Source organism: Mus pahari, chromosome 15 (assembly GCF_900095145.1).
Source record: "Mus pahari chromosome 15, PAHARI_EIJ_v1.1, whole genome shotgun sequence".
Classification (NCBI taxonomy): domain Eukaryota; kingdom Metazoa; phylum Chordata; class Mammalia; order Rodentia; family Muridae; genus Mus; species Mus pahari.
In genome coordinates, this window is record NC_034604.1 from 64,101,888 (window position 1) to 64,114,609 (window position 12,722).

General features: G+C 38.1%; 1 protein-coding gene across 1 annotated transcript in view; it reads left to right on the forward strand.

Annotated features, from left to right (window-relative positions):
- Mbd2 (methyl-CpG binding domain protein 2) overlaps positions 1–12,722 on the forward strand; it is a 54,602-nt gene that overhangs the window by 16,575 nt on the left and 25,305 nt on the right. The window contains exon 3 of the mRNA XM_021214493.1: positions 8,006–8,143. Within this exon, the coding sequence (XP_021070152.1) occupies positions 8,006–8,143 (138 nt within the window). The remainder of the gene's footprint in view (positions 1–8,005; positions 8,144–12,722) is intronic.

Sequence of the window (12,722 nt, forward strand, 5' to 3'; positions counted from 1 at the left end):
AAAAAAAAAAAAAAAAAAGAGGATGGAATTTGGGCTGAAAAAGACAGCATAATGAACCGTAAGAGAAGATGGGGGAAGATGGAGGAGCCACATGCTGGGGGCTTTAAAGAAGCTGCTGCTTTGGGGGGAGAAACAACGGAGAAAGTCTGGACTGCCCAGAAACCTCCTTCCTGGTCCCTAGATACATTGTCTAATGTTTGTAACTTCCATAAAGATGAACTGAGATATGTGCCCCAACACAAGCACACCACCCCCAGTAAATTAATAAACATAATTTAAAAATTAAAAGAGCTCAGGGTGTAGCTCAGGCATAGAATGAGTTTAGGGATTGGTTCTTTTATATTAGTAAACTGGAACAGACAACCTTTTCATGGCAATAATTTTGATGCAGATCTTACAGATTACATTTAATTACATTATTTTTGTTTAGTACTTTTCAGGACAGAAAATAAGATTACTCAGGCTAGGGCTGTTCAGTATAGGGCTAAGTGTGTAATGGCATTTTGGCTCCAATTAGCTTATTGGAAAAAATTTTCAAAGTTGGGGCATGATTCTAAATTTAAGACTACTGTATAGGAAGTCCCAGGAGGGTATATTTGAGGGGGTTGGTTAGGTGATAATTAAAATACTAAGTGCAATGAAATGAACTAAGTAACACAACGGTGGCTAGGTGATATTTTAGGCTGAATGTTGACAACAAGTGTCTCTGCTGGTGAGTTTTAGATGAGTTCTGAATGGCCAGTGGCCGTTCTTCAATAACCAGAGAGAAAAAGCATTCAATGCTGAGCGGAGAACTTATGAAATCTTTAAAAGATGCACCAGTATGTGAGGACAGAAAGAAGGAGGTGTGGGAGTGGACTGAGTGGAGCCCAGATGAGGATGAAGAAGAAGATGAGCTGCTCATAACTGATGCCAGCACAGGGTAATGCCAGGAGGCCCAGGCTGGTTGCAGTTCCACGTGAAGGATGCACTGTAGAGCAGCAGAGGCAGGCCCGCCCGGGTCTGAGCTGGGGTGTGGTGAAGACTGTTGTACTTGACCAGACAGGTGATGATGACTTAGGCAGCACTTGTTTTATGAATAAGAGAAAAATAAGAGGTAGCAAAGAAAACTGGTCAGTATTTTTTTTTTTTGTCCAAAGACTTTATGGTTTTATATGTACAGAAATATCCTTAATAAATGCATAAAGGCTATTTACCCTAGTGAATGAAGTTATTAGAAGCATTCCATCTTTACTACTAATTTGAGTCATACATTTAGAAATTTGGGTATAATAATAGTAATAGTGATAAATAACTCAAATTATAAGCTTGATGGTGAGAGCACTCTGATGAGTCACGTGTTAGGTTATCCAACTTGGGGTTCACTGTGTCCCACTGTGGTAGAACCTTCTGAAAGCACCTGGACTTGGATTTCATGTTAATAATGGAGGTAGATTTGATGATATGGTTTTGTGTGTGTGTGTGTGTGTGTGTGTGTGTGTGTGTGTGTGTATGTCATGATATTCATGTGGTTTTATTTGGCTACTCATTTCCGCTAATGATTTTATTAAATTTTAAAGGTACTGAAGGGTTAGCCCAATTTTGCAGACCTAGAATTTTGGGTCATTGTGGTAAAGGGAACGCATTTGTGTGACTTTCCATAGTTCTCCCAAGGATGCATATTCATGCCAAACAGAATGTGACGCTTCCTTAGCTGGAGTTACAGGGAGTTGTGAACTGGCTTGGGTCCTGAGAACTGAGCTTGGGTCTTGCAAGAACAGTAAGCGCTCTTAATTGCTGAGCCATCTCTACATCCTAAATGCATGCGTGCGTGCGTGTGTGTGCATGTGTGCCTGCTTACAGTGTTTATGTGTACCACATGTATGCAAGAGCCCATAGAGGTCAGAAGAGAATGTTGGATCCCCTGGAACTGGAGTTACAAGTATTTGTGAGTCACCATTTGGATGCTGGGAACTGGTCCTGGGTTCTGCAAAAGTAAAATGCACAGAGACATCTTTACAGACTCTATATGTACTTTTAAAAAGCTATGATGGATTGCTAGACAGCTTGCATTGTGGGTGTTTGATTTTGTGAAATTTGAAATTGCTACTTGGAGATAATCTTGATTTCACTCAAGCACACCCAAGATATAGCTATCCTGGAAAACCTGAAAAGGTTACATGTCTAAGTTTTGATAGCATGCCTAGTATCGTTTTAATGCAAAAAAGGCTACTGTTTATTCAGAATTTATTTGCCAAGACAATTACAACCTCTTTTACTGATGGTCTCACCTCTCTGCCTTCTGGAATGTAAGCTGTAAGGCAAGGACTGTTTATAAATGACACTTTCAACTTCTGCTTAGGACTCAACACACAGTAGACATGGTCTTTGTTCAGTGACTGGCTAAGACTGCATCAGTGCCATTATCACATGCCATTTTATTTGCTCTGTAGAAGAGTCTTGTACAGTTATCTAGATTAACACATAAGGAAATTGACCATAGTTGTAGTGAATCTTTGCTTTCCAATTGGGATATAAATATCTCTGGAACATGTATACTCAAAGCTTCAGAATTAGTGTGGTACATGAATTATACTTTACAGTGTCAGTTATTAATGAATACATTGGGTAAGTAGAGCAATTATTTCCAACCTGTGATAAGGTAAAATTTTAAAGTGAAAAGTTATTGTCAGTTTGAAAGTAAACCTATGTTTTAGTTATAGAATATATACAGGGTTGAGCTATCTTTCATATAGCTTTTCTCCAAACCTGACTGACAGGGCTGGAGATGGCTCCAGGGTTAAGAGGACCTCCTGCTCTTGCATAGGGCCAGGGTTCAGTTCTCAGCACCTACAAGGTGACTTACAACTACTTTGTAACTGAAGTTCCTGATACTCTCTTTAGGCCTCTCCAGGCAATACAACCAAGTGATGCACATACATATATGCAGGCAAAACCATCCATACATATAAAATAAAAGATAAATTAAAAAAAATTGTTTAAAGAAGGTGATACTTAGAGGCTAAGTCACTATGCTGTAACATGTACATTTTCCATAAATATCTCTCTATAAGATTTCTTGGGTTGGGGTCTAACCCAGGGCTTTTCCCGTGCTATGCAGGCACTAACCACTGAGCACATACATGCTTGACACGCATGACTTGGAAGGAACCGATCTCAGCATATCTTCGAAGCTTCATAAACTGCATGTTTTCCTTCAGCAGATCGCTGGCGATACCTGTGATGGGTTTTGTTTTGTTTTGTTTTGTTTTGTTTTTTTCTCCCCATTTTCCTGTCACCAACCTTCCATTTTAGAGACTCGCAGTATTAGAATGACATTAAATGCTGCTGCCAGTACAGGAACAGTTGGAAATACTGGATTGAGAAATGAATCACTTGGTAACAACTTTTTCCACAAATAAAACTCTGCTTTGAACAAATGTGGGGAACTTTATGTATCTGTCTACTGATTATTAAGTAAATTTTTTTTTGATGGCTTACTGTGATATTTTAACAAACTCTTAAAAGCAGTTCAAGTTCTGAGTCACAGGATGAACTCATTCTCCCCAGTCATGTGACCAGGGCTTTTCAGTGCCACCTCCTCTAGAAAATAGGGAATAAGAATAGGTGTTAGCAATTAGTAATTCTTATTGAAGAACATGAAGCCCTTTCAAAATTCTCTGAGTCTGGTGTGGTTGAGTGTGCCTTTAATCCAGGTACCTGGGAGGGTGAGGCTGGGTTTGAGAGCAGTTGGGAGGCCAGCCTAGGTAATATAGCAAGAATCTCTTTCAAAAACAAGAAGTAGAAAAGGTCCCACCAACTTTACCTTTGAGCTGTATCTTGTATCTGAAGTTAAATATGCTTAGTAATTATTTTAAAATTGTAATATACCATGTTTGGTAAATCAGTATTTTTTAAAACATCGAGAGCTTTATATGATCACAGGAAGTATAAAAATATCACTAAATACCAGTTGGATAAAATACTAATTGTTTATTAATAATAATAATACTGATAAAATATCAGCAAATATTTTTCAAGTCTGAAATTGGAATAACTTTGGAAATAATTTTTTTATTCAAAAGAAACAAATAAATGTAGGTTGCTGACATGTTCGCTTATGCATAAAGGATTGATGGCTCCTTAGTTTGTTACAGTGTAACTAGGTAGAACTGCTGACAGTTGCGTTTGTAATGGTCTGCATTAGGTAAAATACAGACTGCTGTCCGCTTTAGAGTGCAGTGAGCTGCATGTGTTCTCAACATTCTGAGGAGGCAGGGAAAGAAACAACTGGCAGGCACTGGTTTATAGAACAGTTCTGTAACCTGTGTGGCTCAGTGAAGTGTTCCATGGTACTGCGACCCCTCCCCTCCCCAGTCACACTTACTGCATGGACCTTAAGTCTTATGTTACAGGAAATTTGTGGAAGGCTATTGAAAGTAAAAGAAAAACGAAATCTGCTCATTTAACAGGACATGTTTTTAGAATTTTAAAGTTCATGAACTTCTGGCTAGAGGGCTGGACTGGTTTATACTATTGCAGTGAGTTTGCTGGTTTAGTTTGTAATGTAATGTTTAGTTTTTTTTATATGTTTAAAGGGAGGATTTCAGTTTTATGAGCAGCTATAACCGGGTTCATGCCTAGGTGGTTGTTTCTAATGCCCAAGCTGCTGGCAGAGTGCCAGTGAGCAGGCACACTCATGTAACAGGCGGCCACGGATTCAGTGACTCTTTGGCAGACCTTAGGGGAGAGTAACAATACACTTTACTGGTTTGGGGAGCTTCTGGGAAGCTAGTCGTTAAGATCACTGGCTACTCTTCCAGAGGTCCTGAGTTCCATTCTCAGAAACCACACAGTGGCTCACAGTCATCTATAATGGGACCTGATGCTTCATGAAGATAGAACACCCATGTGCATAAATAAATACATCTTAAAACATAAAAGAATTAGACCAGGATTCTTAAAGATTACATAGAATGAACCACCTCACTAGTCAGTGGAACCTAACAGTGTATCTTGAATATTTTAGCAAATTCTTCTCATTTTTCTCTATTGATCCAAGAGCATAATTATATATAGAAACACCATAGCATTTTTAATACTAATAATTTCATATTCTACAATCCAGTCTTTGTGAATTTAAGACTCATAGTGAAGAATTCTATAGTATATGATATACTTTATATGATATATGTAATGACAGCAGTTGTCTTCCTTAAGAATTAGGTTAGGATTCTTTAAGACTGAACATTGACCTTGGGTGACTTTGTTTAGGGCCCCAAGTGTTCTAAATGATATAAGGGAGAAATATTTGATGTCTTGCATGCATAACAGTGTTACCGAGAGATTTTTTTTAAATGCACCAACTCTGCCTACCTTTCATCCCAGCGCTAGGGAGGCAGGCAGGAAGAGTGCTTCTTTCTGGCCAGTTGATCTAGCCACACTGGTAAACTTCACGTTTGGTGAGACATCTTGTCTATAAAAGTAAGGAGGACAGACACCTATGGCCTCTATACATAGGCATATATATACATGCATAGCTACACCATATGCGCACAGACAGGCACATGCTTACACACAAAAGCACGTGCCTGAGTCCTCATTAAGTAATGATAATAAAAAAAAAACCCTCCCCGTGTCTGTGCCCATGTGCTCATGTGCATGTGTAGGGCCGTTCCTATTTATGGCATGTGTGTTGGACTCAGAGGACAATTTGTGGGATTAAATTCTCTCCTTCCATCATGGGCCTTCAAGGGATTAAACTCAGCCACAAGCTTCTTTATCCATCTTGCTGGACTAAGTTGCATACTTTCTAAAGGTGGCATCCTTAGGTGATTATTTTGCAGCCCATTCCCTGAATTTGCACAGTTATTGTTGAGTTATGAGCCCGTCACAGCTGCCAGGTGATGCTTACCTGCTAGGCTTGCTAACTGTCAGGTCATGGCCACAGGCACTGTGCCTGGACAGCCCATACAGTTCATGCAAGTTTGAGTCCTCCAGGAATGCCAGGGGACACCTTGCACCTCTTGTGGGCAACTGTGACAAATGTTAACCCAGCTAGGTCAGTGAGCCATTTCTCCATCATTTAGTGTTTGAGAGAAGCTAGAAGAGTGTATTTCATACCAGACTCCACCCTTAATCTACTGAAGACGATGAAAAACTGTCAGCACACATCCATAGTTAGACTTGGACTACCTGCCATCAATCAGGAATCTTTCTTTAGAGCAGTGGTTCTCCAAATACGAGCATTAGCATCATTCACCAGTAGAGACCTTAAATTGATGCCAATTCCCTGGCTCCACTTCAGACTAGCAGATCAGAAGCTCTGGAGATGAGGTCTCGCATACTCTGCTAACAAGCAGGGTGGTTCCAATGTGAACTCAGATTTGAGACCTGCTCTTTGGTAGTATGAAATTTCACATTACAATTCTGCATGATGATAGTAGTAAAGACATATGCTCTTCAAGTATAAGTTCACGAATATATCTCTACATAGAAATGTCAGTCATCGGGCTGGAGAGATGGCTCAGCAGTTAAGAGCACTGACTGTTCTTCTGAAGGTCCTGAGTTCAAATCCCAGCAACCACATGGTGGCTCACAATCATCCATAATGAGATCTGATGCCCTCTTCTGGTGTGTCTTTATTGTTACATATAACAATAAATAAATCTTAAAAAAAATAAAGGTCAGGCATGAATTAATCTCAGTGTATGGCTTTTTATATCCTTTGTCAGAATCAAAATCTCAGTTAAAGTTTTGTTGTCTTTGCATTGGATATTACAGATGACATTAATGGGAGTTGTGTTTTATAATTTGAACGCACTAAAACATGTTTGGCACATTATTTACTGGATGATTCAAATTTGATAAGTGTACCACATGACTTTCCAAAGCTTTGATTTCAAACCTTGCCAAAAGCATGACATATGGGAGGTAACAAATAAAGAATGCTTCTCAGGCTGGGCTCCTGCCCTGCATAGGCAGCTGAGCTACGTACTGGGCTTCTGATCCAGCGTGGATTATGTGGTGGATTATGTGGTGCGACTCTGCCTCAGCAAACAGAGCAGAAATGCATGGTGGTTATCACTTACACAATGTACCTGCATGCCCGAGGGTTTGGCCTGTGTGTTTTGTCAGATTTTGCAGTATCTCCACATATATAATTAGGTAGCCCTCACGTGCTGGTCAGACCCAAGTTGGTGCATGCAGCCTATAGGTTTTCATATGTCTACACTTTATACATGGACAGAGGCCATTTTATGCTACATTTTAGGAGACTTGTTTGCACCCTGTTCTATATGTGGAATTTGCCATTTTTTAAATCATAGGTGCTCAATTTTTGATGTTTTAATTTAGGCATGTCTCTTCATTTTGTAAATATTTTTAAAATGAATTCTGTTGACTGGAATCTGTTCTGTAATGTGATTTTATGGTGAGTGTGGTCTCGCTGCTAATCAAATTAAGTTTTAATGCTCATATATTTAATGCTAATATATGTCCCTATTCTTAGAATGTAGAAATAATTGTCATCCTGATTGCTGTCTTAATGTCTCAGATACATTCATTCAAATGTCCTTAGTACTCTGCTAATCAGATAATATACAAAGAATTAAACATACACCTTACTTATGAAAATAATGCACGACAAAGTGCTTGGAATGCGATTTTAGAGAGACTGGAGAGGGGGCTCGGCAGTTAAGAACCATATTGCTCTTGTAGAGGCCCTGGGTTCAGTTTCAGCACCGACACAGCAGCTCACAACCATTTGTAACTCCAGGTCCAGGCCATCTCAATGCTTCTTTGGCCATTTCGTGCACTTGCAGGCATGGGGTGCACATACACAGACTCGGGCATATATACATATAAAATAAATAACATTTAAAAAATTATTGTCCCTTTAGAATATTTAACATGTGGACATTGAAGTTGGAATAATTTTATTTAAAGCTATGGATTTTGAATTTAAAAAGGTATTGATCCAATTTGTTTTCATATAATATTAATGAAAACACATTTCTATTCTCAGGGTAAACCAGACCTGAACACAACATTGCCAATTAGACAAACTGCATCAATTTTCAAGCAGCCAGTAACCAAAGTCACCAACCACCCGAACAATAAGGTGAAGTCAGACCCACAGCGGATGAGTGAACAGCCACGTCAGGTAAGAGCGCATCTTTCCTCCAGTTGTATTTTCCAGAAAATTCTGGTATTTTTACCAGGAATAATGAAGGTAAATTCTGGCTAAATTGGAATGCATTTGGAAAAAGGCTTTATGTTCAGTCCTAGTACAGAGAATAACCGTAATAATACAGGACTTGATAAAATACTTTAAAAATTAATTAAAGTGAATCAAAGTAATATTATTGGCAACAGTTTCAATTTTTCTGTGTTATACCTCAGGCTTGGTTGTACTAGTCTTAGTTTTTAAAGGGATTATTTTTCTAGGGATGGTATTAACTAGAAGGCTGAATCCTGAAGCTTGTGTTGTGCTTGATTTGAAAACATTTTCTGTTATTTGGAAGTTGATTCTTAATCCGTTTGATTCTGATTTTTAATTTTGAGGAATCTATCTCAAACCTTTTGAAAAACTGAATTAGATACGGATTGCCAGTATGGGTATATTACTGTGAGTTCCGTTTTTGAATAAGTTCAATGCAGTTTTCTCTTCCTTTATTTCTTCAACTTATATCCACCAGAAACTTTTCTTAGTATTGTCTGAAGGGCTTCCCTGGTGCTTACCAAGGTCACACAGCCAGGGATGAAGACTGTATAGCCTTCCAGATGGCTCAGCTGGCTCATACTTCTTGTGGTCAGAAGTTAGGCACTCCATGAACTTCAGTCACAGCCAGGGTGAGAAGGTGGAGGGAGAAAATGAATTTCCTCTCCTTTCTCTGTTTCCTCCCACTTTCGGGCTAAAAGCCCTGATTGGCCTATGATGAGTGTCTTTTGCTAGAATATTCTCCACTCCATCTTGCCATTTGATTTGTTTTTCACTGGTCCTTCAAGTGTTTCATCTTCACACTTCACAAAGGATTGGGCCAAATCTCTCAGACATTTGCTCTAGAAGAAACTACAGGAAAAAAATAAAAATAAAAATCAGTTCCCACATCCTCTGCAGTGTTTTTTCCTCTTCAGGTGAGCCAGGAAAACAGAAGATGTGTGGAGCCACACTGGATCAGCATCTTGCTATAGATGTCTCAAGATTTGAAGTTCTAAACTTGCTTTACTGTTGGTCCCCAAGAGATTCAACAGGGGCCATGTAAGTGTATCACATCAAGTATAAAAGATGCGTACCTGCATGTGCCATTAGGTTCTTGTCAACACAGAGGTTTTCTTTGGGCCATTCAGCTTTCTGTGTGAGGCTTTGCCCTTGTTTGACTCCCGAATTTAGGATAAATACACAACTGCTGGTGTTGGTCTGTTCGCTCCAACACAGAAGGGATTCTCCCATCTTGGCCTCTGTCTGCCTTTATCAAGCTGTTCTCTGGTTGCATTTTTTCATAGATAAGCTACATAGTCATGAATATCTGTCCTCTGGCTTTTTGATGTTTTAAAATTTGTTTCCTTACAAAGGTTTTTATTATTTGAAAAATTTGAACGTTTGCAACTGAGTAAAATGCTTCTCAAACCACAAAAGACAGAGGTAGAATATAACCTCTACTGTACTGTGTACATGGGATAGTTGATTGCCTGTTGAGAACAGGTTTTATTTAATGGGTTCTAGCCTCATCTTTTCTTTGCTAGACCATTCTCAATGTTGTGTATAAACTTGTGTGCTTTATTTAAAGATCAATTAATTGACATTTTTGGTCATTTTAACAGTAACTTTATTATTTACTACACCTGAGTCCAGTCACAGATTGTTAAAACTGTGGTAACTGCATTGTGCTAAATGTATGTGTTCTTGGCTGTAGAGATCAGTAACTTAGAGAATTAAACCAGACACCAACAAAATGGTACCTACTCGTTCTTTGCTTTGTTGAATAGTTTTGAGTTTTCTCTGTTATGGTTTATGGGATTATTCTAAAATGAAAAGTGTGTGTCCCTTCTCTGACACTTGTCAAAGAATTTTAGCATCAATCTAACACAATCTTTCGAAGGTTTACTCTTTCTTTTAGCTCGTATAGACAGGTGGCATTATAATTATTTAGCAGGTTACTTCTGCAAACATGGCTGTTTTTCCAATTATTCTCACGTAACCTGATAATATTTTTAGGATTTTTTGGTCACATCAGGACAGTTGTCTTTACTCTTCATTATCTTCAGCCTGACAGCTGAAGTAACGTTTGAGTGCTGTGTCATCAGTAAGAAGGGCATGAGGAGGTGATTTTTATAATTGTGTCATCTAAACAGTTTAAATACAAATTTTTTAATTAAATGATACTGGTTTTAATTATATTTGGTACATATATGGCAGACCAACCATTGTTGACTAGATAGTTGATGAAATACATGAAGGCAAAAATAATTCTGATTTGCTATTATTATTTATATCCAATAAAGTAGGTCATCAGTATAAACTAATCATTACTCAATATGGCAAAGTTATTTTTTTTAGGCAGTGAATAAATTAGACAGTGAGATTTGTATTTCTAAGGTTCCTTTAGGGGACATGTTTTTTATTCTTTAACTATATCCTTCTCTTTTATTAAGGTGTTAAAGTTAGTGTTATAAGCATTGAACCTTAGGCCTAGAATTAGAATGAACTTTTTGGATTTTAATTCAGGCTCCACCCTCAGTAGGTTTGAAGATATAGATGAAAAAAATGAGCAGTTTTGTTTTTATAGAACAAGCATTTTATGCCTAAATCATTATAGACTTGTTCAATATGAGATTCGTAAACTATAAATTACCAATTTATATGAATTGACTCTTTTAAATGCTTTCTCTTTAAATGTGTAAACTATTATATTTGAAGAGGGCATTAAAATAGAATTTAATATAACACAAAGTTATGTCTGCATAAATTAAGATTCCAAAGTAGGAATGGAATGTATTGTCCCTGGGTTGTAGTCCTGGACTGTGAGGCCCTGCAGTAGGGTAAGCAGCTGTTGTTGTTGGTTTTGTGTGTGTGTGTGTGTGTGTGTGTGTGTGTGTGTGTAGCAGCAGTGTGTTAGGATGAAAAGATGGAGCACCTCTCCTATCAGATATTGACTCCTGGTAGGGAGGTCGTTGCAGCCCTTATTTAACTAGATATACAAAACACATTCAAGGGAGATGGAGAGGTGGCTCAGCGGGTAAGAGCACTGAAAGCTCTTCCAGAGGTCCTGAGTTCAATTCCCAGCAACCACATGGTGGCTCACAACCATCTGTAATGGGATCTGATGCCTTCTTCTGGTGTATCTGAAGACAGCTACAGTGTACTCCTATATACAAAACTAAATAAATAATTCTTTTTAAAAAAAGACATATTCAGGTTTTTAAAATTGAGTTCCAATTGTGATAAGAATCTTTTTCCTAGTTAGTTCTCTGATTAGGACAGTTATGTGGATAACTCACTGTTCTGAGTTTTATTTCTTTAATATGGATGCACTGACGACAGACAAGTAGAAACAAAACAAGTAGAAAAGTTAGTTAGAAATGAACTGTGTGGGGTCTTGTGTTTTAGTTGTTGGTTTGTGAGTGTCTCTTTCTGTGCGTCATTCATTTATTTATACGGTACGAGGTACACACTCAGGGCCATCCATGTTCTAAGCAAGTAATCAACCGTTGGCTACTTCACTAACCCCAGAAGAAGGAAATAATTGAAGCTGGCGTAGATCGTGCTGTGGAGGATTTCTTAGATGCTGACCTTTACAAGTTTAAAATACCTTTATCATTTGGGTTCTTTATAAGAGAAACAAACTTGGGGTAGGTAAAAATACACACTTTCTTTTATTCAATGCAATCTCAATTACTTTTTACCATCTAAAATACTTTTAGTATTTTAGGACATTTTGAAGAGCACAATAGTGATTATGCATTTGTGTATTTTAAAATCTTTCATGTAATACATACACATTTTTACGTTTTATTTGCTACGTTCCTGTAATTTGTAAGTTGGCTCTACTGTATGTTGTGCTAGTAATTGTAAGTTACTATTGCTTATGATTTTCCTGGCTATCTCCAAGCTTAGTGTCCAGAGAGCTTTTGTACATAGTAAGTCTCTTCCATATGTTACAGTGGTTTCCTGGGCTAAATTCTCAGAAATAGAGTTAGTGTGAACTTACAATTTTGATATATGCCATCACATTGATTTCCACAGAGTTGTACCATATTAAAAGACTACCCGTCAGCAAGTTAAGCATCTCGGTGCCCTTTGTCTTTTGTGGCACTGCGTGTTATTTATAAAGGTGTTTTCTTTTACATTTATTTATTTAAATATAAGTTTATTTGAACACGTGTGCATTGACTAGATCAAGGCATCTGCGTGTCTGTCCTTTTGTAAGGAGAACTCTTAGAAGATATTGGCTGTATTGTTGTTACCCTGCCTTGTGCTTGATGAAACTTCCTGCGGCATAAGCTAGTGTCTGACTTTCTCAGAGACCTCACTGAGTAGACTTGGTCATCTGCCTCTGGAGTCAAACTGTATAAAGTGGCTTCTTCCATGAAGACTCATGCCTTAGGAGCACGTTACCTGTACGTCCCTTCAGTCTTTCCTTCAGAGCCTTCAGTCTCTTCCTTGTTTTCTTTTTTCTTTTTTTTTTTAAATTATTATTTTCTTTATTTACATTTCAAATGCTATCCTGAAAGTTTCCTAT